At 39.8% G+C, this 22,033-nt stretch overlaps 1 protein-coding gene across 1 annotated transcript in view; it reads right to left on the bottom strand.

The window, feature by feature from the left end:
• KCNQ5 (potassium voltage-gated channel subfamily Q member 5) overlaps positions 1–22,033 on the bottom strand; it is a 575,434-nt gene that overhangs the window by 135,781 nt on the left and 417,620 nt on the right. The window contains exon 3 of the mRNA XM_061206754.1: positions 16,572–16,698. Within this exon, the coding sequence (XP_061062737.1) occupies positions 16,572–16,698 (127 nt within the window). The remainder of the gene's footprint in view (positions 1–16,571; positions 16,699–22,033) is intronic.

Genomic DNA, 22,033 nt, shown 5'->3' with positions numbered 1-22,033 from the left:
GAAGTAAGTCAGAGAAAGACAAAAATCATATGATACTACTTATATGTGGAATCTGAAAAAATGATATAAAACAGAAATAGACTTATTTATAAAATAGAAATAGACTCACAGTCATAGAAAACAAACTTATGGTTACCAAAGGGGAAAGGGGGGAGGGATAAATTAGGAACTTGGGATTAACATATACACACCACTATATATAAAATAAACAACAAGGACCTACTGTATAGCATAGGGAACTATATTCAGTATCTCATAATAACCTATAATGGAAAAGAATCTGAAAAACTACATATAGATATGTAAATTGAATATATATAAATTGAATCACTTTGCTGTACACCTGAAACACATTGTAAATTAAATATACTTCAATAAAAATGGTTAAAAAAAAAGAAAAGGGGTGATTTTTGAAAGGTGGGGGATTAGGGAGAACAAATGACCTCTTTTTAGAGCACACCAGGACTATGATTATTGGGTCCAACTTGCTATAAAGCACCATTGGGGCTCGGTGACAATTTTAAACATTGTATATGGGAGTTGAACTTTGAGGCTCTGATGTGATTATATGTATCCTTTAGCAGGCAGGTATAATTAGCACTGGTCTCAGTAAAGTTTGCTTGAAAAAGGACTTCCTACAAAGTAAAGTTAGATTTAAGTAATGGTCCTTCAGGAAGTTGTGGTATTGGCTTTTTACATTAATTAGTCTCTCAACACTTCATCTATGTAAACATCAAATTTACGTTCATTTACCAGAGCATGAAGAACTGCTCCTTAATGGGCTATATTTTCATTTGTTTCTTGACCCAAGTAGTTAAATATGAATATCAGAAACTTCTGCTTATTAAAATAATTTTCATAGAAAAACAGAGAAGCAGAAACACACATTTTCTATGAAAGTAATAAATGTCATTGAAGTCAACATGGATGTAATTTACTGCCATGAAGTATTTTAGGCATGTCTATATTTTAAAAGGAATAGTCAAACTCTGGGAACAGTTTGGCAGCTTCCGATAAAGTTAAACAAACATCATATGACCCAGTAACCTCACTTCTGGGTATTTACCCTAAAGAAATAAAAACTTAGGTTCATACAAAACCTCTACATAAATGTTCATAGCAGCTTGATTTATAATAGAAACTGCCCAAATGATCTTTAACAGGTAAATGGATAAACAAACTGTATAATCCATATCGTGGAATACTAGTCAGAAATAAAAAGGACTGAACTACTTTTACATGCAATGACTTGGCTGGATCTCAAGAGCATTATGCTGAGTGAAAAAAACCAGACAATTTCAAAAGATTGAATTTATGACTATATGATTGCCTTTACATAACACTCTAAAAATGACAAAATTACAGTGATGGAGAACATATTAATGATTCCCAGGAGTTAGGATTGGGGCTGGGAGTGACTCTAAAGGGACAGCACCCCAAGTTTCTTCAGGGGGATGGGAAGGTTCTGTATCTTGATGGTGGTGATGGTTAAATTAGCCTGTACATGGGATAAAATTTCACTGAGTGCAAGCAAAAATTGGTGAAATCTGAATAAGGTTTGCAATTTAGTTAGTAACACAGGCACTCAACTTCCTGGTTTTGATAACTGCACTAAACTCACGTGAGATGTTATCTTTGGGTGAAGGATACTTGGGTACAAGGCAACCCTCTCTATTCTTTTTTTTTAATTTTTAATTAAATTTTTTTTTTAATACAGAAGGTTCTTATTAGTCATCCATTTTAAACACATCAGTGTATACATGTCAATCCCAATCACCCAATTCATCACACCACCACCAGCCGCCCCCCCCCGCCGCGGTTTTCCCCCCTTGGTGTCCATACGTTTGTTCTCTACATCTGTGTCTCAACTTCTGCCCTGCAAACCGGTTCATCTGTACCGTTTTTCTAGGTTCCACATATATGCGTTAATATACGATATTTGTTTTTCTCTTTCTGACTTACTTCACTCTGTATGACAGTCTCTAGATCCATCCACGTCTCTACAAATGACCCAATTTCGTTCCTTTTTATGGCTGAGTAATATTCCATTGTATATATGTCCCACATCTTCTTTATCCATTCGTCTGTTGATGGGCATTTAGGTTGCTTCCATGACCTGGCTATTGTAAATAGTGCTGCAATGAACATTGGGGTGCATGTGTCTTTTTGAATTATTGTTTTCTCTGGGTAAATGCCCAGTAGTGAGATGATGGGTCACATAGAAATTCTATTTTTAGTTTTTTAAGGAACCTCCATATTGTTCTCCATAGTGGCTGTATCAATTTACATTCCCACCAACAGTGCAAGAGGGTTCCCTTTTCTCCACACCCTCTCCAGCATTTGTTGTCTGTAGATTTTCTGATGATGCCCATTCTAACTGGTGTGAGGTGATACCTCATTGTAGTTTTGATTTGCATTTCTCCAATAATTAGTGATGTTGAGCAGCTTTTCATGTGCTTCTTGGCCATCTGTATGTCTTCTTTGGAGAAATGTCTACTTAGGTCTTCTGCCCAGTTTTTGATTGGGTTGTTTGTTTTTTTAATATTGAGCTGCATGAGCTGTTTATATATTTTGGAGATTAATCCTTTGTCCGTTGATTGGTTTGCAAATATTTTCTCCCATTCCTTCATCTTCTTTATGGTTTCCTTTGCTGTGCAAAAGCTTTGAGGTTTCATTAGGTCCCATTTGTTTATTTTTGTTTTTATTTCCATTACTCTAGGAGGTGGATCAAAAAAGATTTTGCTGTGATTTATGGCAAAGAGTGTTCTTCCTATGCTTTACTCTAAGAGTTTTATAGTGTCTGGTCTTACATTTAGGTCTCTAATCCATTTTGAGTTTACTTTTGTGTATGGTGTTAGGGAGTGTTCAATTTCATTCTTTTACATGTAGCTGTCCAGTTTTCCCAGCACCACTTATTGAAGAGACTGTCTTTTCTCCATTGTATATCCTTGCCTCCTTTGTCATAGATTAGTTGACCATAGGTGCATGGGTTTATCTTTGGGCTTTCTACATTGTTCCATTGATCTATGTTTCTGTTTTTGTGCCAGTACCATATTGTCTTGATTACTGTAGCTTGTAGTATAGTCTGAAGTCAGGGAGTCTGATTCCTCCAGCTCCGTTTTTTTCCCTCAAGACTGTTTTGGCTATTTGGGGACTTTTATGTCTCCATACAAATTTTAAGATTTTTTGTTCTAGTTCTGTAAAAAATGCCATTGGTAATTTGATAGGGATTCCACTGAATCTGTAGATTGCTTTGGGTAGTATAGTCATTTTCACAATATTGATTCTTCCAATCCAAGAACGTGGTATCTCTCCATCCGTTGGTATCATCTTTAATTTCTTTCATCAGTGTCTTATAGTTTTCTGCATACAGGTCTTCTGTCTCCCTAGGTAGGTTTATTCCTAGGTATTTTATTCTTTTTGTTGCAATGGTAAATGGGAGTGTTTCCTTAATTTCTCTTTCAGATTTTTCATCATTAGTGTATAGGAATGCAAGAGATTTCTGTGCATTAATTTTGTATCCTGCAACTTTACCAAATTCATTGATTAGCTCTAGTAGTTTTCTGGTGGCATCTTTAGGATTCTCTATGTATAGTATCATGTCACCTGCAAACAGTGACAGTTTTACTTCTTCTTTTCCAATTTTTATTTCTTTTATTTCTTTTTCTTCACTGATTGCCATGGCTAGGACTTCCAAAACCATGTTGAATAATTGTGGTGAGAGTGGACATCCTTGTCTTGTTCCTGATCTTAGAGGAAATGCTTTCAGTTTTTCACCATTGAGAATGATGTTTGCTGTGGGTTTGTCGTATATGGCCTTTATTATGTTGAGGTAGGTTCCCTCTATGCCCACTTTCTGGAGAGTTTTTATCATAAATGGGTGTTGAATTTTGTCAAATGTTTTTTCTGCATCTATTGAGATGACCATATGGTTATTCTCCTTCATTTTGTTAATATAGTGTATCACATTGATTGATTTGCGTTTATTGAAGAATCCTTGTATCCCTGGGATAAATCACACTTGATCATGGTGTATGATCCTTTTAATGTGTTGTTGGATTCTGTTTGCTAGTATTTTGTTGAGGATTTTTGCATCTATATTCTTCAGTGATATTGGTCTGTAATTTTCTTTTTTTGTAGTATCTTTGTCTGGTTTTGGTATCAGGGTGATGGTGGCCTCATAGAAGGAGTTTGGGAGCGTTCCTTCCTCTGCAATTTTTTGGAAGAGTTTGAGAAGGATGGGTGTTAGCTCTTCTCTAAATGTTTGGTAGAATTCACCTGTGAAGCCATCTGGTCCTGGACTTTTGTTTGTTGGAAGATTTTTAATCACAGTTTCAATTTCATTACTTGTGATTGGTCTGTTCATATTTTCTATTTCTTCCTGGTTCAGTCTTGGAAGGTTATACCTTCCTAAGAATTTGTCCATTTCTTCCAGGTTGTCCATTTTATTGGCATAGAGTTGCTTGTAGTAGTCTCTCAGGATGCTTTGTATTTCTGCGGTATCTGTTGTAACTTCTCCTTTTTCATTTCTAATTTTATTGAGTCCTCTCCCTCTTTTTCTTGATGAGTCTGGCTAATGGTTTATCAATTTTGTTTATCTTCTCAAAGAACCAGCTTTTAGTTTTATTGATCTTTGCTATTGTTTTCTTTGTTTCTATTTCATTTATTTCCGCTCTGATCTTTATGATTTCTTTCCTTCTGCTAACTTTGGGTTTTGTTTGTTCTTCTTTCTCTAGTTCCTTTAGGTGTAAGGTTAGATTGTTTACTTGAGATTTTTCTTGTTTCTTGAGGTAGGCTTGTATAGCAATAAACTTCCCTCTTAGAACTGCTTTTGCTGCATCCCATAGGTTTTGGATCGTCGTGTTTTCATTGTCATTTGTCTCTAGGTATTTTTTGATTTCCTCTTTGATTTCTTCATTGCTCTCTTGGTTATTTAGTAACGTATTGTTTAGCCTCCATGTGTTTGTGTTTTTTACGTTTTTTCCCTGTAATTCATTTCTAATCTCATAGCATTGTGGTCAGAAAAGATGCTTGATATGATTTCAATTTTCTTAAATTTACTGAGGCTTGATTTGTGACCCAAGATGTGATCTATCCTGGAGAATGTGCTGTGCGCACTTGAGAAGACAGTGTAATCTGCTGTTTTTGGATGGAATGTCCTATAAATATCAATTAAATCTATCTGGTCTATTGTTTCATTGAAAGCTTCTGTTTCCTTATTTATTTTCATTTTGGATGATCTGTCCATTGGTGTAAGTGAGGTGTTAAAGTCCCCCACTATTATTGTGTTACTCTTGATTTCCTCTTTTATAGCTGTTAGCAGTTGCCTTATGTACTGAGGTGCTCCTATTTTGGGTGCATATATATTTATAATTGTCACATCTTCTTCTTGGATTGATCCCTTGATCATTATGTAGTGTCCTTCCTTGTCTCTTGTAACATTCTTTATTTTAAAGTCTATTTTATCTGATATGAGTATTGCTTCTCCAGCTTTCTTTTGATTTTCATTTGCATGGAATATCTTTTTCCATCCCCTCACTTTCAGTCTGTGAGTGTCCCTAGGTCTGAAGTGGGTCTCTTGTAGACAGCATATATATGGGTCTTGTTTTTGTATCCATTCAGCAAGCCTGTGTCTTTTGGTTGGAGCATTTAATCCATTCACGTTTAAGATAATTATTGATAGGTATGTTCCTATGACCATTTTCTTAATTGCTTTGGGTTTGTTTTTGTAGGTCCTTTTCTTCTCTTGTGTTTCCCACTTAGAGAAGTTCCTTTAGCATTTGTTGTAGAGCTGGTTTGGTGGTGCTGAATTCTCTTAGCTTTTGCTTGTCTGTAAAGCTTTTGATTTCTCCATCAAATCTGAATGAGATCCTTGCTGGGTAGAGTAATCTTGGTTGTAGGTTCTTCCCTTTCATCACTTTAAGTATATCATGCCACTCCCTTCTGGCTTGTAGAGTTTCTGCTGAGAAATAAGCTGTTAACCTTATGGGAGTTCCCTTGTATGTTAGTTGTCGTTTTTCTCTTGCTGCTTTCAATAATTTTTCTTTGTCTTTAATTTTTGCCAATTTGATTACTATGTGTCTTGGCGTGTTTCTCATTGGGTTTATCCTGTATGGGACTCGCTGCGCTTCCTGGACTTGGGTGGCTATTTCCTTTCCCATGTTAGGGAAGTTTTCGACTATCATCTCTTCAAATATTTTCTCTGGTCCTTTCTCTCTCTCTTCTCCTCTGGGACCCCTATGATGCAAATGTTGTTGTGTTTAATGTTGTCCCAGAGGTCTCTTAGGCTGTCTTCATTTCATTATTTTTTATTTATTCTGTTCTGCAGCAGTGAATTCCACCATTCTGTCTTCCAGGTCACTTATCCGTTCTTCTGCCTCACTTATTCTGCTATTGATACCTTCTACTGTAGTTTTCATCTCAGTTATTGTATTGTTCTTCTCTGTTTGTTTGTTCTTTAATTCTTCTAGGTCTTTGTTAAACATTTCTTGCATCTTCTCAATCTTTGCCTCCATTCTTTTTCCGAGGTCCTGGATCATCTTCACTATCATTATTCTGAATTCTTTTTCTGGAAGGTTGCCTATCTCCACTTCATTTAGTTGTTTTTCTGGGGTTTTATCTTGTTCCTTCATCTGGTACATAGCCCTCTACCTTTTCATCTTGTCTATCTTTCTGTGAATGTGCATCTCTATTCTTTTTGCAACTTTTAAGTAAGTCTAAAGGTACTTCAAAATAAAAAGTTGTAACGAAGGGCCAGATCTTAGGAAGATGACTGTTGGGAAAAGGAACGAACATCTATTTTCTCTCAGACTTCACATTAGCCAGTGTCTCTTGTGGGGCGGGGGAGATCTGGGGATGGGACTCATACTGTCACATGGTTTACTGATTTGCTCCTGCGGTGCCGTACGTGAGTGATGCAGAGAGATGACACGGTGTCACAGAAAGATGCTGGGACTTGACGTGAGCACATCTCTCTTTTTTTGTTGACTCTTTTGCTTATGCAGTGTGACCCTCAATAAGGCCCTTAATCTAAGTCTCAGTTTCTCAATATATAAAATGGGAATTCTCATCTTTTTCAGTTTCAATAAGATTGCTATGGGGGTTATATGAGATAGTTTGTAAATACAATTTATACTTTAAATCATGAAATTTTATTCCTGTTCGTGTAACACCAAGTGCCCAAATCCTAACCTCCTGTTATATTCAGCATCAAAGGAAGATTTCTTATCTAAATACAGCCCTAAACTGTTGTCCATTTTCTAATACGTCTGCAGTAAAGAAGCCATAGATGGTCCAGCAAGTTCACAGCCACTGTGGATTAGTGGAAAAGTAATCAAAATTCAAAAATGAAGCAAAGGCTCACTCATCTGTTTCAAGGAAGGCTGTGAGTTGAGCATTTAATTCAATGTGGCTCTTTCTTTTTACCCAGAAGGAGTGCAGAGGGGAACTACGCACTCTTTTTTCTCTTATTATTATTATTGTTTTTAAAAATCAGGAAGTTTTATTTCTGAAAAAATGGTGGTTCTGCAGCATTTTCCAGTGGAACATTAACTTATATTTCAAAGTGAGAAAAATCAAGCAGTCCTTTGCCAGTTGCGGCCCGTGGAATCAGGATAATCTCTCACGGCAACGGACACCACCTAGAACACGCTGACAAGAAAGTTGCTAATCTATGTCACATGGTCTCCCACCAACCTGTTAATAAATTCCTTTTTCCTGCTCCCTTGTTATTCTTGCGTGTGGAGATTAAATGGACTATACGGTAGTTAAATTTGACTCTCAAGAGGTAGTGCTTTAGAGCCGTGAGCCACAGGAGGCTGGCTTTCTGCTCCAGCCCCACTGCTGACTTGGGGGCTGAGCACGGAGCACCCGCCCTGTGCCAGGCCTCAATTTTTCTGTCTACAGAGTGAGAGAAGCAATGTCTCAGAGGGACATGGTGCTGCTTTACGAGCTCTATGTTCTAGCTGAGCTCCAAATTCCGTTACAGAAAGGTATTCTTTGATGAATTAAAGATGCATTTATACTGTTGTTGAGATTCTTAGCAGGAATGAAAGAAGCTTTAAGATCTAATTTTAAAAGACTCCCACTGCACAGCACGTTATCCAGCTCTCAAATGCTGCACACAGCTGTGCATGGAGCGCTCTGTGGTATTTATTAAAAATAAGACACAAACCCTGCAAAGTGGTGCCGGGAATATCTCCACAGCGCGTACAGGCGCTGAACTGCTCGACTTCCACTGAGGCTATGGGGGCTCCTACTGGCAAAGTCCAAGCACCACTTGGAAAAATGATCCCAGAGAGACAGCTCAGTGCTTCCTACTGATCGCAAGTCTTCAGAGAACATCTCAAGGCAGAAAGGGACAATTTCTCAAAGGAAGTAAATAACCTTAAATGAAACAAATCTGTGTCGCAGCCATAACTAAGTATATGCCGCAGAGTCCTTTGCTAAGAGGCCCTTGGGAATTGCTTCCTGGTGATAGTTTCCAAGGGGAATGGGAGAGCTCTCATCACCTTCTCCTAATTCCTGCTGCTCATGGGAAATAACATGTTTCTTTTCAGTTTGGACATTTCATGTTTCTAAGGGTAGATATATAGATGAGTGGAAAAGTCCGAGGGACAGGTTTATATTTTTCTGGATGGGTAATGATTTATATATTCCGATATGAAGTTCAGACAGGTATAGACAGATGACCAAGAGACCCAGAGCCTTATGTAGCCATACTTTTTGTTGCCTGATCAAAAATTTTGTTAACCCAAATATTTAGCATTAGGCCCACCAGCAATCTATTGGACCCTTGCCTGATGGCCCATCCTAGACGCTGCCTTGTCTCAGGCAACTATACGCCCTCACGTGGCCCCCACGGCCCCCAGGGGTGGCTGTCCGTCCATCACCTCCCACTTCTCACTGAGCTCCAGCCGCAATGGCCATGTGTCTCTTCCTGGTACCAGCCAAGCTCACTGGGTCTCAAGAACCTTTGCAATGCCTGCTCCCTGGCCTGGAGAGATCTGTGCCCACATCTTCTCATTGTGGTTTCTCTAATACTCAGGTTGACTTGAGTGTCCCACTCCTTAGAAAGACCCCCTTGGGCCACCCGATCTAAAGAAGCCCCCAATCTCTCTGTTTATATCCTTCATAACGCTATCTCTAGTTGACATTATCTTGTTTCTAAAAAATATGTTTGCATATTATTTTTCTCTGTCCACTGGAATATTAGCTTGACAGGAAGGAGGACACTGCCCATTTAGGGCCACACAGCATCCCTGGCATCTACAACCACGCTTGGACATGGTGGACACTGTGTAGACATTTTCTGGGTGACTGAGCTCAGAATGCAGGGGATCTTTCACTACTCTGCTCAGTCGGTCATGATGTTCTACACCTTTCTGTCCAGACTGCTTCTACCTCCATCACCTTTGCTCTGAATCAACATAATTAGTGTCCCTCCTTCTTCACGGGCATGGGAGACCGTACTCTTACAGGCAGGGATCATGTTTTATCCATCTTTGGGTCATGTTTGGCACATAATAAGTGCTCTGTCTGTGAATGAATTTTCTTACATAACACTTGAAAGTACAGAATATTAGTACAATATATTGTAGTACGCCACTGAAGTTTATAGAAGGAGTGGGAAATAATCTTTAGCTATCCATTTCCTCTAAGCGTATTCTCTATATGGTCAAGTCTTACCAGCTGATCAAACTATATTATAAGTTCAAATTTGTGCACCAGGTCAACAGTGACCTAAACAGGTCTCCAAGGGCCTACTAACGTGAACAAACATGCGAAGGCATTTCTGGGAGTGATATCACTTATCCGGAGATGCCTCCAATTAGGAAATACCCAGGGACCTCATGATAACATTGTTCAAAAGGGTATGCAGTCCTATATGAGGCAAGTAAGTCTACTTTAGGGCTTAATTTCTTCTTTAGGTTGGACAGCAGCACAGGTAACCTGATCTAGTTGAAATAATAAGGCTAATATTTAAGGCTGATACTGCAATTAATGTCATTTTGTGAAGTCTGGCTTCTCATTCAAAGATTTCAGATTAGAAATGATAATATTTGTACACAAATAATGAATACTACAAATGTAAGTTGATGACAATGGACAAGGTTAACTAAATTTAATTTAAAAATATTAATGAACAGTAAGCGCAATCTTCTCACAGTTGGGTAGTGTGGTACTCTGGGAAGTAGATACTTGCTCATTGTTCTGGGTTCCTTGCACACACTCCTGAACCTTGGAATCTCTGGCATGACAAGTGCCTTTTGTACGATAACGAGGTGGCTGGGGGTCCCTAGAGAGCTTCAAGATGGGGGCTGGTGACCAGAAAGACAAAGGTGTGATGAGAGGGCCAGCCCCACCCTGGACCTCTGGGGAGGGAAAGGAGCCTGGAGATGGAGTTCCATCACCAGTAGCCAATGATTTAATCACTTGTGCCTTTGGAGTAAAAGCTCCATGAAAATCTCTAAACCATGGGTACTGGAGAGTGTCCGGGTTGGTAAACATATGGGTGCTGGGAGGCGGGGCGCCTGGCGGGGACACGGAAACTGCATGTTACCCAGTCCTTTGCCCCAAATACCTGCCCTGTGTGCCTCTTCCATTTGGCTGCTGTTCTTGGATTATAGCTATAATATAATATAATATAATGTAATGTAATATAAGGTACAGCAGTTTCTTGAGTTCTGTGTCATTCTAGTGAGGTGGGGAGTTACTGGAGCCCCCAAACTCTAGTCAGCCAGGCAGAAGTGTGTTAGCCTGGGCACCTCACTGTGGCTGGCATCTGATGTCGAGGAGGGAAAGTCCTGTGGGACTAAGCCCTGAACCTGCAGGGTCTGTGCTAATACCAGTTGTTAGTGTCAGGATTGTACTGAGTTGTTGAACACCAAGTTGGTGTCCGGAAAGTTGGAGAATTGGTTGGTGTGAGGAAAAACCACCACACATTAGGTGTCAGAAGTGTTGTGAGTGAGAAGAGCTCATCAGGTAGGTATATTTTTCTAGACTGAAATCCTGGTTCTTTCATTCACCATCTTTCTAACTCTGGACAAGTTTCTTAAGCCTTAGCTTACTTCCTCATCCTTATAAAGGATATTATAAAACTCATGTAGGATTAAATAAGACAATATTTACAGAGTTCAAGAGCAGTACCCATCATGTAGCAAGTCTCAATAAATATCAGCTCTTATTAATTAGAAGGATTGAAATGGCTTTAATGTTCTGTGGTCAATCATCCCAACAGGGTTCAATGGTCCTCAGATGGTCCAGTGAATCACATGGAGGCGACCACATGCACCGGAGTTTGAACACTTAGACGGAAAGAGAAACAGCAGAAGAGGATATGACTGACAGGAAATAACCCAAGAGAACATAACTTCTACTAAAGAGCAGAGGAGATTAGAAGGTATAGAAAATGACGCAGTTGAGTATGTCTCCTGGAACCAAAGATGGAGAACCTGGAGAGGTAGAAAAATGGTGTCTCAGTCTTCAGTTCAGAACCAGGGGCAGTCTGAGAGTCTCTGATACAGCTTTCCAACACATTAGCAGCTGAAGCTGCCTTTTAATAGGATGAACTCACAGATATATTAGAGTGGCCTTGGCTGTGTGGTTGATTTTAATAAAGGCTCCAATTTTGTTTTAGCCAAAGAAGACACTGGTTATTTTCTTCTCATTAAAAAAATACACTTGTTGGCATTTTCAGGAGTGACTGTTATCGCATGTCAAAGGCATACATGCTCCATTCAGGGGGAAATATCCGTGCTGACGTTTGCCTCTTTTGTCCTCTTGTGGAAATATTACACTGAAGGAGAAGTGCTAAAACAGCAATTAAAAACCGACTTATGGGGCTTCCCTGGTGGCGCAGTGGTTGAGAATCACTCAACTTGTGTGAAGCATGCCCCAGCCTGAGGATGCTAAGATGGTAAAAGCACCTTGCATGCCCAGGTGTCACCCACCACCTCCTCTGCACAGCTCAGCACTGCTTAAAACCGTCTCCTCGATGCTCAAAGATTTCAACATTTAAGTCACAGTATCAACATACGCTTTTATTAACATCTGGAGCACTCAGCATTTGGTTGAGAGATGGGGTTGATAGCATTATTTTATCCCTAAACTCTTTAATAATATTCTCACTTTATGGTCACTCCTTTACACACAGATCTATCCCCCACTCCTCCTTCCCTATGCCAGTTATCCTCCAAGGTGCAGTCCGAATTATCTTTCTCAAAACCAAATTTGAGGGGCTTCCCTGGTGGCGCAGTGGTTGAGAATCCGCCTGCCAATGCAGGGGACACGGGTTCGAGCCCTGGTCTGGGAGGATCCCACATGCTGCGGAGCAACTAGGCCCGTGAGCCACAAATACTGAGCCTGCGCGTCTGGAGCCTGTGCTCTGCAACAAGAGAGGCCGCGATAATGAGAGGCCCGCGCACCGCGATGAGGAGTGGCCCCCACTTGCAGCAACTAGAGAAAGCCCTCGCACAGAAACGAAGACCCAACACAGCCATAAATAAATAAATAAATAAATAAATAAATAAATAAATAAATAAATAAATAAATAAATAAAAAAACCCAAAGTTAAAAAAAAAAAAAGACGACTTATGTTTAGCATCAAATACAGATCCACGATTAACCAGAGGCTGGTGTTTTCTGCTTCCCTGAGATGCACTGCAAGACTGAGAAGTATGGCCCTGTTACATATGTCTCTAGACAGAGTCACTGGGGCATCCAGAAAAGCCGCGGCTACAGGGAACCGGTTGGCCTCCTGACACATCAGGCTCCTCGTCGTGATCTAAGCACCAGCCTTTGGTACGGTTTGCAACTTTCAGGTAGGTCCTTAACAGAAGTTAGAAAAGGAGTGACTGTGAACTCCGTCTTCGAGGTTATTTCATACGTTCTCAATACTGAGGCCACGGAGGGAATGAGTTGTGTCTGAATGTAGAGAAATCAGAAAGCAGCCGGTCCAGGTAAATGAGGGCAGCTCGTCAGATATCCCCAAAGGTACTTGACTCTCCCAGTCGTAGGGCAGCGATTATGGCCCCCAGATGTATGTAGAAATGTTATTTCAACAGCGTCTTAGGGGAGAGATGTAAATTGAACGCATAGGTATAAGGAAGAATTTTGTAATTCAAGATAAGCTTTTACCAATTTTCAAAGCAAACTCCTCAAATCAAGCAGAGATAAATCAACATGGTAATGAAAGAGAACATCTAATTAAAAAACAATTGAATAGATTTTTTTTTCTTCCCTTAGGTTACAGTTGTTTAAAATATGTTTTTCAAACCCAAGAATATAATGATTTTATGATTTCTCAAATCAACAATATTGGGAAATGCCCTGGTTCTGGCTCCAGTGCAGGGGTGGAGGGGTGGGCAGGTCAGGAGGGGAAGTTCTGCAGTCTTTGGGAATCAGCTCGTGGGCCTCTATCACCTTGTGTCCAAATACTACCAGTTGGTCTGCAGGGCTCGCTAGGTGACGGCTGTAGTAGCTTTGGTCTGTTTCAGCTGGAGAGAACAACACAGGGGTGCTTCCAGAAAGCACTCCCCACGCTGCAGGCACAGGCAGGCTACCAGTCTTCTCTGGATCCTTTCTTGAATGCTCAAGCCTTCTAAAAGTGTTGGGTGTGTATTTGGCATGTTCAGAGTAACCAAATCTTACAGATACATGGACTCTTGAGAGAGGTTAGCTACATTTCCAAACTCACAACAGTTATCACGGACAGATGAGGGAGATGCTACTTCTTTGTCCATTTTGCCATGGTAAATTAGGCCAAACGAGGGAAATCCAGGGTTCACTTTACATTTTGCTTTATCGTTTAACCCCTGACATCAATCATTTTTTTATGGGCCTATTAAGCAGGCCTAGAAAGGGCCCCAGCAGCCACCTGCTACAGCCTGCCGCCTTCAGGCAGGTGACCTCGGTTCCTCTGTGTAGGTTACATCTTACTGACCTCATCCTCAAGACCCACGTTTGAACACGTTTCACTATTTCATTGCTTCATCTGGACCATGAATCAAACCATTACACGAACCTCAAAAAAAAGACTGAAAAGTGCATAGTTATCCTAAATGTAAGTACAAATCTTGTTTTTGTTCTAATGGGGATTCATTATATATTTATCCGTGAAATTTTCTTCCAAAGCGATAGATTCACTAGAGGTCAAATATCCAAACGAAGAAAAGGCCTGAAGTGGTAACTAAGCTCCAGCCACATCTAAACCATGTCACACTAAATCTGTAAGGTCACAGCTGACGGGCGCAAAGGTGGCTAAGTTACAGACGACGACAATGTCGTCTTCAGAGCCATGCGTTACACCAAGACCTGAACGGATCCGAGACAGGAACAGAAAGATTAAAGGACTAAGATGTGCTGATGTATCCGTAGCTGAGAACAGCTATCAAAGGGCAGCAGGCATCTGGGAGAGAATCTGCTTTTTAGCTTAGAAGCCAGAAATACATTGGCACTGCCTCTGGAATTGGAATAAAACCAATTTTAAATTGGTTTTAAAGCCTGGAATGGAACATTCCTGCAGTCATCCGTGAACCAACCTTATCCTGTAGAAGCTGAGTGAGCCCTGGCCAAACCATCTGCCTTGTGAATGGTTTTGTTTGGGTCCCTCATAGGACAGGAAGTTCTTGTGCTGTAATTCCACATCAAGTTACAGTGTTTTGTGGTGTAGCTTGAGCAGGGAATTAAGAAAGAGGAAAAACCTCCAGAGGAAAATCAAGTGCCTTCCCTGATGCACCCCAGGGGCTGGGTGGACCCCCACAGAGCTGGGTGGGCCCGCCTGGGGGCTGGGTGGAGCCGCAAGGCTGGGCGTTGGCACCCACTTTCCTCCACACCTCTCTGGCAGAAGAGGGGCAGCCGGACAAACAGACTGCGTTAGTGAAGGCCAAACAAGATGTTTCAAGGTTGATGTAACTTAGAATTGCACTAGATTCACTGCGGTAACCTCAAGGCTTCACGCACAGCCCCATGTCCATAACGTCTGGTTGAAGGAACGGTGGCTCCGGAAACGTGCATGCGTGTGGGGAGCCCTCCCGCTTCCCTGTGCCCAGGACGTGCGCCACTCACACCGCACTGGGAGGAAAGATGGGACAAAGGGTTCCTCTTACAGTCCCCATGGAGGGGGTTTCTCCACTTCCTCCTTAAGGAACAGGGGTTAGGGAGGAAACTAAAGGTGCTCAACAATTCCCAACTCCTGAAACAAAATGGCAAACCAGCTGCTGATGAAGAGCTTAGTCTAAACTAGCTTGTAAATAAAAACCCCACTTTCTCAGATTGGAAATAGTTGAAATAAGTAAACCTCACCAAGAACTTTCAGCATTTGGATTTGAATGGCTACCAAAGAAGTGGGAAGGAAAAAAGAGCAAGAAAACCAAACGTAGCTGTTGAATAACAGCAGCAACTACAACATCAACAATAACAACAAGCTTTTGTATACAGGGTTTTCTTTTTCTTTCCCCAAAGGAATAACATTCTATTTCTTAAAAATAGGCCAAATTCTTCAAAAATGTCAGTGTTGGGAAAGACAGAGAAAGGCTGACGAACGGTTCTAGATGAATGAGACCAAAGAAGCGTGATGACCAGACACAGTTGTGACCCAGACTGGGTCCCACCCTGGAGGGAAAATGCTACAAATGACATTATTGGGTCAACTGGCAAAACCGCGATACAACCAGCAGATTAGTTAAGGTATTGTGTTAATGTCCAATTTATGGAAGGTTAGGTAAAAGAATGTCCTTATTTTGGAAAACCCACACTGAAATATTTAGGGATAAAGGGCCATGATGTAGAAAACTTACTTAAAAAATTAATTGATTAATTGAAAATTGAGATATAATTGACTAAGGTTTTCAATTTTATGATCCACTTTTAAGTATATTACTTGGAGGTGCCGGATCTTAACTCTGGAATGTTTTATAATTTCAGGCTGGTACCCAGGTGAATGGAATCTCTTTGAAAGGACAGCAGCCAGGGAGCTGCAGGGATGTGATATTTATTCGGGGACTGTAGGGTAAACACTTTATCAGGTCTAACAGTTACCGTGCATAAACATACTTGTAATTATTCTTGAGGCATGCTCATTAACATGCTTTACCAGGACAACTACACTTATACGTTCCAGCAGATCAAGAGCATAAAAGGGGTATTGCTTACACTGTAGAGCAAAAAGGGGTCTTTATACTTAGTGAAATCAATGCTCCCAAGCTCAGAGTGACACTCGAGAACCATGTATTTCAGCATAACTTAACCTGACACAAGTGGGTATTTTAGAGCCAGACCATCTGGCTCAAATCCCAGCTTCACCACTAATTACCTGCATGACTTTTAGCAACTCACTTCACCTCTCTGTGCCCCAATTTCTTCATCTGTAAAATGGGGATAATAAAAATACCTACCTCATCATGTTATGAAGAGGATTAAATGAGTCAGAACTTTCAAAACACGAGATTGCTGGCCCATGGTGAATAATCCATGAATGTTAGCTTTTAACATTAACTAAATGCTGCGATACCGGAAACAGAAGAAAAGGATGTGGTGTCATAAATCTAGGTATCCAGGAGTTTGATATTCACCTATAACACAGAAGGGCTTCCGGGCAAATCTCAGTCTTCCTTGCCATCCTCTGTACCGGCAACAGCAGCCTGCAGACCAGATTCGAATGATGAACTCCAAACCAAAGACGACGATCATCACGAACTCCTAAAATATCAAATGAGGCATGTCAGAGAGAGGTATTACGGATCAAACCACAGCAGGAAGCTCTGTGGATATTTCTGGACATTCAGGCACTTCATCTAAAATATTCGGTTGTTAAAGTCTGAAGTTAACATCGCCTTTTCTCCAAATCAAGCTAAACCCGGAGAACATCGGAATTGTATTTCCTATCATGGAATGCTATTGTATTTCCTATCATGCACACTGTATTTCCTATCATGGAATGCTATTCCTCTTCAAGTCTCTAAAGCTTTGCAAGTTTAGGAGTCTGTTTTAATTCTAAATATGCAGGTTGAATTACAGATCCCCTTGTCTGGAATACACAGTCCCTCGAGATTGGTTCCAGGACCCCATGGACACCAAAATCCTCAGATGTTCAAGTCCCTTATATAAAATGGAGTAATGTTTACATAAAACCTACACACATCCTTCCATATAGTTTAAGTCATTTCTAGATTACTTATAATACCTAATACAATGTAAATGTTTTGTAAATAGTTGCTGGCATGCAGTTCGAGTTTTGTTTCTTGGAACTTTCTGGAATTTTTTTTTCAAATATTTTCGATCTACGGTTGGTTGCATCTGTGGATGTGGAACCTGCAGATAAGGAGAGCTGATTGTATAGTGCAATTGACCTTAGAACCTGGTAACATGTGAAATATCTGAAATGAAAGAGCAAACCCTGAAAACACAGCTTCACAGTTTTACAGAAAACAGACCCTCATTTTGCTGCAAGGAGTGACACAATCCCTGAGCCCTTAAGAGTTGCTCTCAGAGAAGGAGAAGTTAATATTTAGGAGGATACTGAGTTCTTTTGTTACGATGTCAAAATCTCCTTAGAAGACAGCAAGTTTTGACAGTGTTATTGTGTGTGGCACATACATCCTTTGCCAGAAATGAGACCCTGAAGCCTCTGGATCTGAAGCTTATTAATTATTAGGCTGCCCTTTGGTGAGAGCTGCCTAGAAAATAACACTTGCTCCAGCAGGAGGGCTTTGAGATTATCTAGGAAGAACTGTGAGTGAACCCTGGGAAAAGCCAACTAAAGAGGCTCATTAAATGTGGGTCACAGACTGAGAAACCACCAGACTCTGTCAGAAGAAAGCACCTCTGAAGCAGACCTGTCACAGTCACCTTGTTGTCCCTCTATAGGGGCATGCACTGAGTTTATCACATTTGATTTGTTTTCCTTTAAAAATATTTCCCTCTCTTGTTTTTTTTTTTTTGAATCTCTCTCGTTTTTAAACAAGGGTTGACTCAGCATTTATGATGTAGAACAGTATTTATTACTTGATTTTTGTTGTAATTGCTTAATTATAAAAGTGATACATTGTTCTTATTAAAGTCTCTAAACATCACAGACATGTTGAGTGTAGAAAGTAAAAGTCCTAAGCCACTCCCCGTACTCCCACGTCCCAAGATAAAAACTGTTATCAAATTTAGAAAAATGGCATTTTTGTTGCAAGTTTCAGGCAAATGTCTGTTTCTTCAGTTAGAGCATGTGATGATATACTGCACTTTTGAAATGCCTAGTAGAGATACATCATTCTCTCCTTCTGTTATTTTACACTAAGTAACCCACAAATATTTCTCATCATGGGAAATAAATCTCCAATATCATGGCTGCTTACTTACAGTGACTTAAAACTACCCGTGGGCTAAATCTCCGCAGATGACTTTACGCAGATAACCAAAGCCATGGTCAACGCACACTCATTCATGATATCAGGGTTTTGTTTTGTTTTGCTTTTAGTTTTGAGTATATATCTAGATAGTTGAGTTTATTCATTCATTAAGGTGGCTGAAGCGCCACGTTAGGAAGAGCTGGGAGTGAACCCTGGGGAGGCCAGGCTTGGTTTAATCCTTCTCTTTCCTCATACAGAGCCTGCTGAGGCCCCAGGTGCCCAGCAGCCGTGTGTCCAGTGCACGTTTAATGGCAGGGCCACTTTTATCCCGGCCGCCACCTCCTACTTGAGCTAGGAAGTCTGGCACTCCACTTGTGGGGTCCTATTATCAGGGATAGCTAAGAAAATCCCAAATGTGGCCGGAGCAACTGGCACTACAGTAGAATGATTTTACTTTTTCATGGGAATAGCTGCTACCAGCCAATGTATGGCCAATAATCTTTAGATATTGAATAAAGAATATTAGAATAAAGTAACATTCTATTACTTTAGGAAGGTAGGCCCTCACTGCATCATTTCTATGTTGTATCCTGAGGCAGATAAATTACATCTACAAATTCTTTATTCAGGGTCCCTTGTTCAGGAATATTGCCTCCTGAATTTTTTTTTTTTAATTATGTTGGGAAAAATCCTTCATTTCCAAATAAAGCAAGAGGAAGTTGTAATTGGATTTCACTACAGGGTCACAGTTTCTGCTTCGGAGAAGTAAGACTAGGGTCAGAATTCTCTCCTACTAGAGCATTCCTTAGTATTCTTTATGAGTGCCTGGTTTTCGACTTAGTGAGCGATAACCTCAAACTCTCCGGTCACCGAGCGAGCAGCAGGGAGGTGTCTGTGGAGCGTGTCTCTCAGGCCCGGAGCTACAGGACATGGGGATGCTCCCTCCTAAGACTTGAGCTGATTTGATTGGGAGCAAAAGCATGAAAACCACTTTGACCAGATTCTGTCTCTTGTTTCCTGAAATTTCCATCTTATTTCAATTAAAAGGAACAAGGTGCTATTGAGAAAGAGGGGGGAAAGGATTCCAAATCTGACAGTCAGACCTGGTGGGGAATGGAATTATGAGAAGATCACCTTTTCTCTCTCTTTTTTCATTTCCCAACTTTGTTGAGGTATAATTGACAAATAAAAGTTCTGTATATGTGAGCTGTACAATGCGATGTTTTGATGTACGTAGACACTGTGAAGTGTTTACCATAATCAAGCTAATTAACATATCCATCACCTCACATAGGTAACTTTTTTTTTTTTGGTGAGAACACTTAAAATGTAATCTCTTAGCAAATTTCCAGGACACACTAACACTACTGTTAACTATAGTCACCAGGCTGTATGTTAGGTCTCCAGGACTTACTCATCCTGCATAATTGAAACTTGGTGCCCTTTGTCCAGTATCTCTCCTTCCCACCCACCTTCCAATCCCTGGCAATCATTCTACTTTCTGTTTTTATGAGTTTGACTTTTTAGATTCCGCATATAAGTGAGAACATGCCGTATTTGTGTTTCTCTGTCAGACTTATTTCACTTAGCATAACGTCCTCCAAATTCATCCATGTTATTGCAAATGGCAGGATTTCTTTTTTAAGGCTAATACTCCCTTCTCTGTCTGTCTGTCTATCTATCTATCTATCTCACATCTTCTTTATTCGTTTGTCCATTGATGGACACTTAGGTTGTTTCCATGTCTTGGCTATTGTGAATAATGCTGCAATGAACATGAGGGTGCAGATATCTCTTTGAGATCCTAACCTCACTTCCTTTGGATATAGGACCAGAAGTGGGTTGCTGGTAGCTCTATTTTTAATTTCCTGAGGAACCTCCATACTGTTCTTCATAGTGGCTGCATCACTTTACATTCCCACCAACAGTGCATGAGGGCTCCCTTTTCTCCACACCCTCTCCAGCACTTGTTATCTTTTGTCTTTTTGATAATAGCCATTCTAACACATATGAGGTGATATCTCATTGTGCTTTTTTTTTCTTAATTTTTAGTTGCTTTACAATGTTGTGTTAGTTTCAGGTGTACAGCAAAGTGAATCAGTTATACATGTACATATATCCACTCTTTTTCAGATTCTTTTCCCATATAGGTCATTACAGAGTATTGAGTAGAGTTCCCTGTGCTACACAGTAGGTTCTTACTAGTTATCTATTTTATATATAGTAGTGTGTATGTCAATCCCAATCTTCATTGTGGTTTTGATTTACATTTCTGATGATTAGTGACGTTGGACACCTTTTCATAATACCTGTTGCCCATTTTAAAATCAGGTTATTTTATTTTATTTTTTGCTATTGAGTTATGGAAGGTCCATATATGTTTGGATATTAACTTCTTACCAGATGTTTGGTGTGCAAATGTCTTCTCCCATCCCAGAGGTTGTGTCTTCACTCTGTTGATAGTTTCCTTTTATGTACAGAAGATTTTTAGTTAGATGCAATCCCACGTATTTATTTTTGTTTTTTGTGATTTTGGAGTCATATAAAAAAACCCAAAAGACAAATTCTATATGAAATCACTTATGAGTGGAATCTGAAAAATAAAACTAACTAGTGGATATAACAATAAACAGACTCACCAATGTAGAGAACAAACTAGTGGTTACCAGTGAGGAGAGGGGTGCGGGGAGGGGCAGGATAGGAGTAGGGGATTAAGAGGCACAAACTACTAAGTATAAAATAAATAAGCTACCAGGATATGTAGTACAACACAGGGAATAGAGCCACTATTTTATAATAACTATAAATGGAATATAACCTTCAAACTTGTGAATCATTATATTGTACACCTGAAACTTATATAATATTGTACATCAACTGTACCTTAATTAAAAAACAAAAACAAAAAAAACATTGCCCAGACCAATGTCAAGAAGCTCCTTCCCTATGTCAGACAGAGAAAGACAAATATCATATGATATCACTTATATGTGGAATCTAAAAAAGGGTACAAATGAACTTATCTTAAAACAGAAATAGAGTTTCAGATGTAGAAAATAAACTTACGGTTACCCGGGGGTAAGGGGGTGGGGAGCGATAAATTGGAAGAATTGGGATTGACATATACACACTACTATATATAAGATAACCAATAAGGACCTACTGTATAGCACAGGGAACTCTACTCAGTACTCTGTAATGGCCTATATGGGAAAAGAGCCTTAAAAAGAGTGGATATATGTGTATGTATAATAGATTCACTTTGCTGTACACTTAAAACTAACACAATGTTGTAAATCAACTATACTCAATAAAAATTAAAAAAAAAAGAAGCTCCTTCCCTATGTTTTCTTCTAATAGTATTATAGTTTCAGGCCTTACATTTAAGTCTTTCATCCATTTTGAGTTGATTTTTGTATGTGGTGTGAGATAACGGTCCAATTTCATTCTTCTGCATATGGATATCCAATTTTCCCGTTCATGATACAAACTCTCAGCAAGTCAGAAATAGAGGTTTACTATCTCAATTTGATAAATAGAATCTACAAAACCCTTACAGCTAATGTCATACTTAATGATGAAAGACTGAAAGCTTTTCTCCAAAAATCAAGAACACGGAAAGATGTTAGTTTCATCACTCTTATTCAACATAGTTGCATAATATAGTCACTGCAATAAGGCAAGTAAAAGAAATA

Source organism: Eubalaena glacialis, chromosome 12 (genome assembly GCF_028564815.1).
Source record: "Eubalaena glacialis isolate mEubGla1 chromosome 12, mEubGla1.1.hap2.+ XY, whole genome shotgun sequence".
NCBI lineage: Eukaryota > Metazoa > Chordata > Mammalia > Artiodactyla > Balaenidae > Eubalaena > Eubalaena glacialis.
This window is presented reverse-complemented; position numbering and strand designations above follow the sequence as displayed.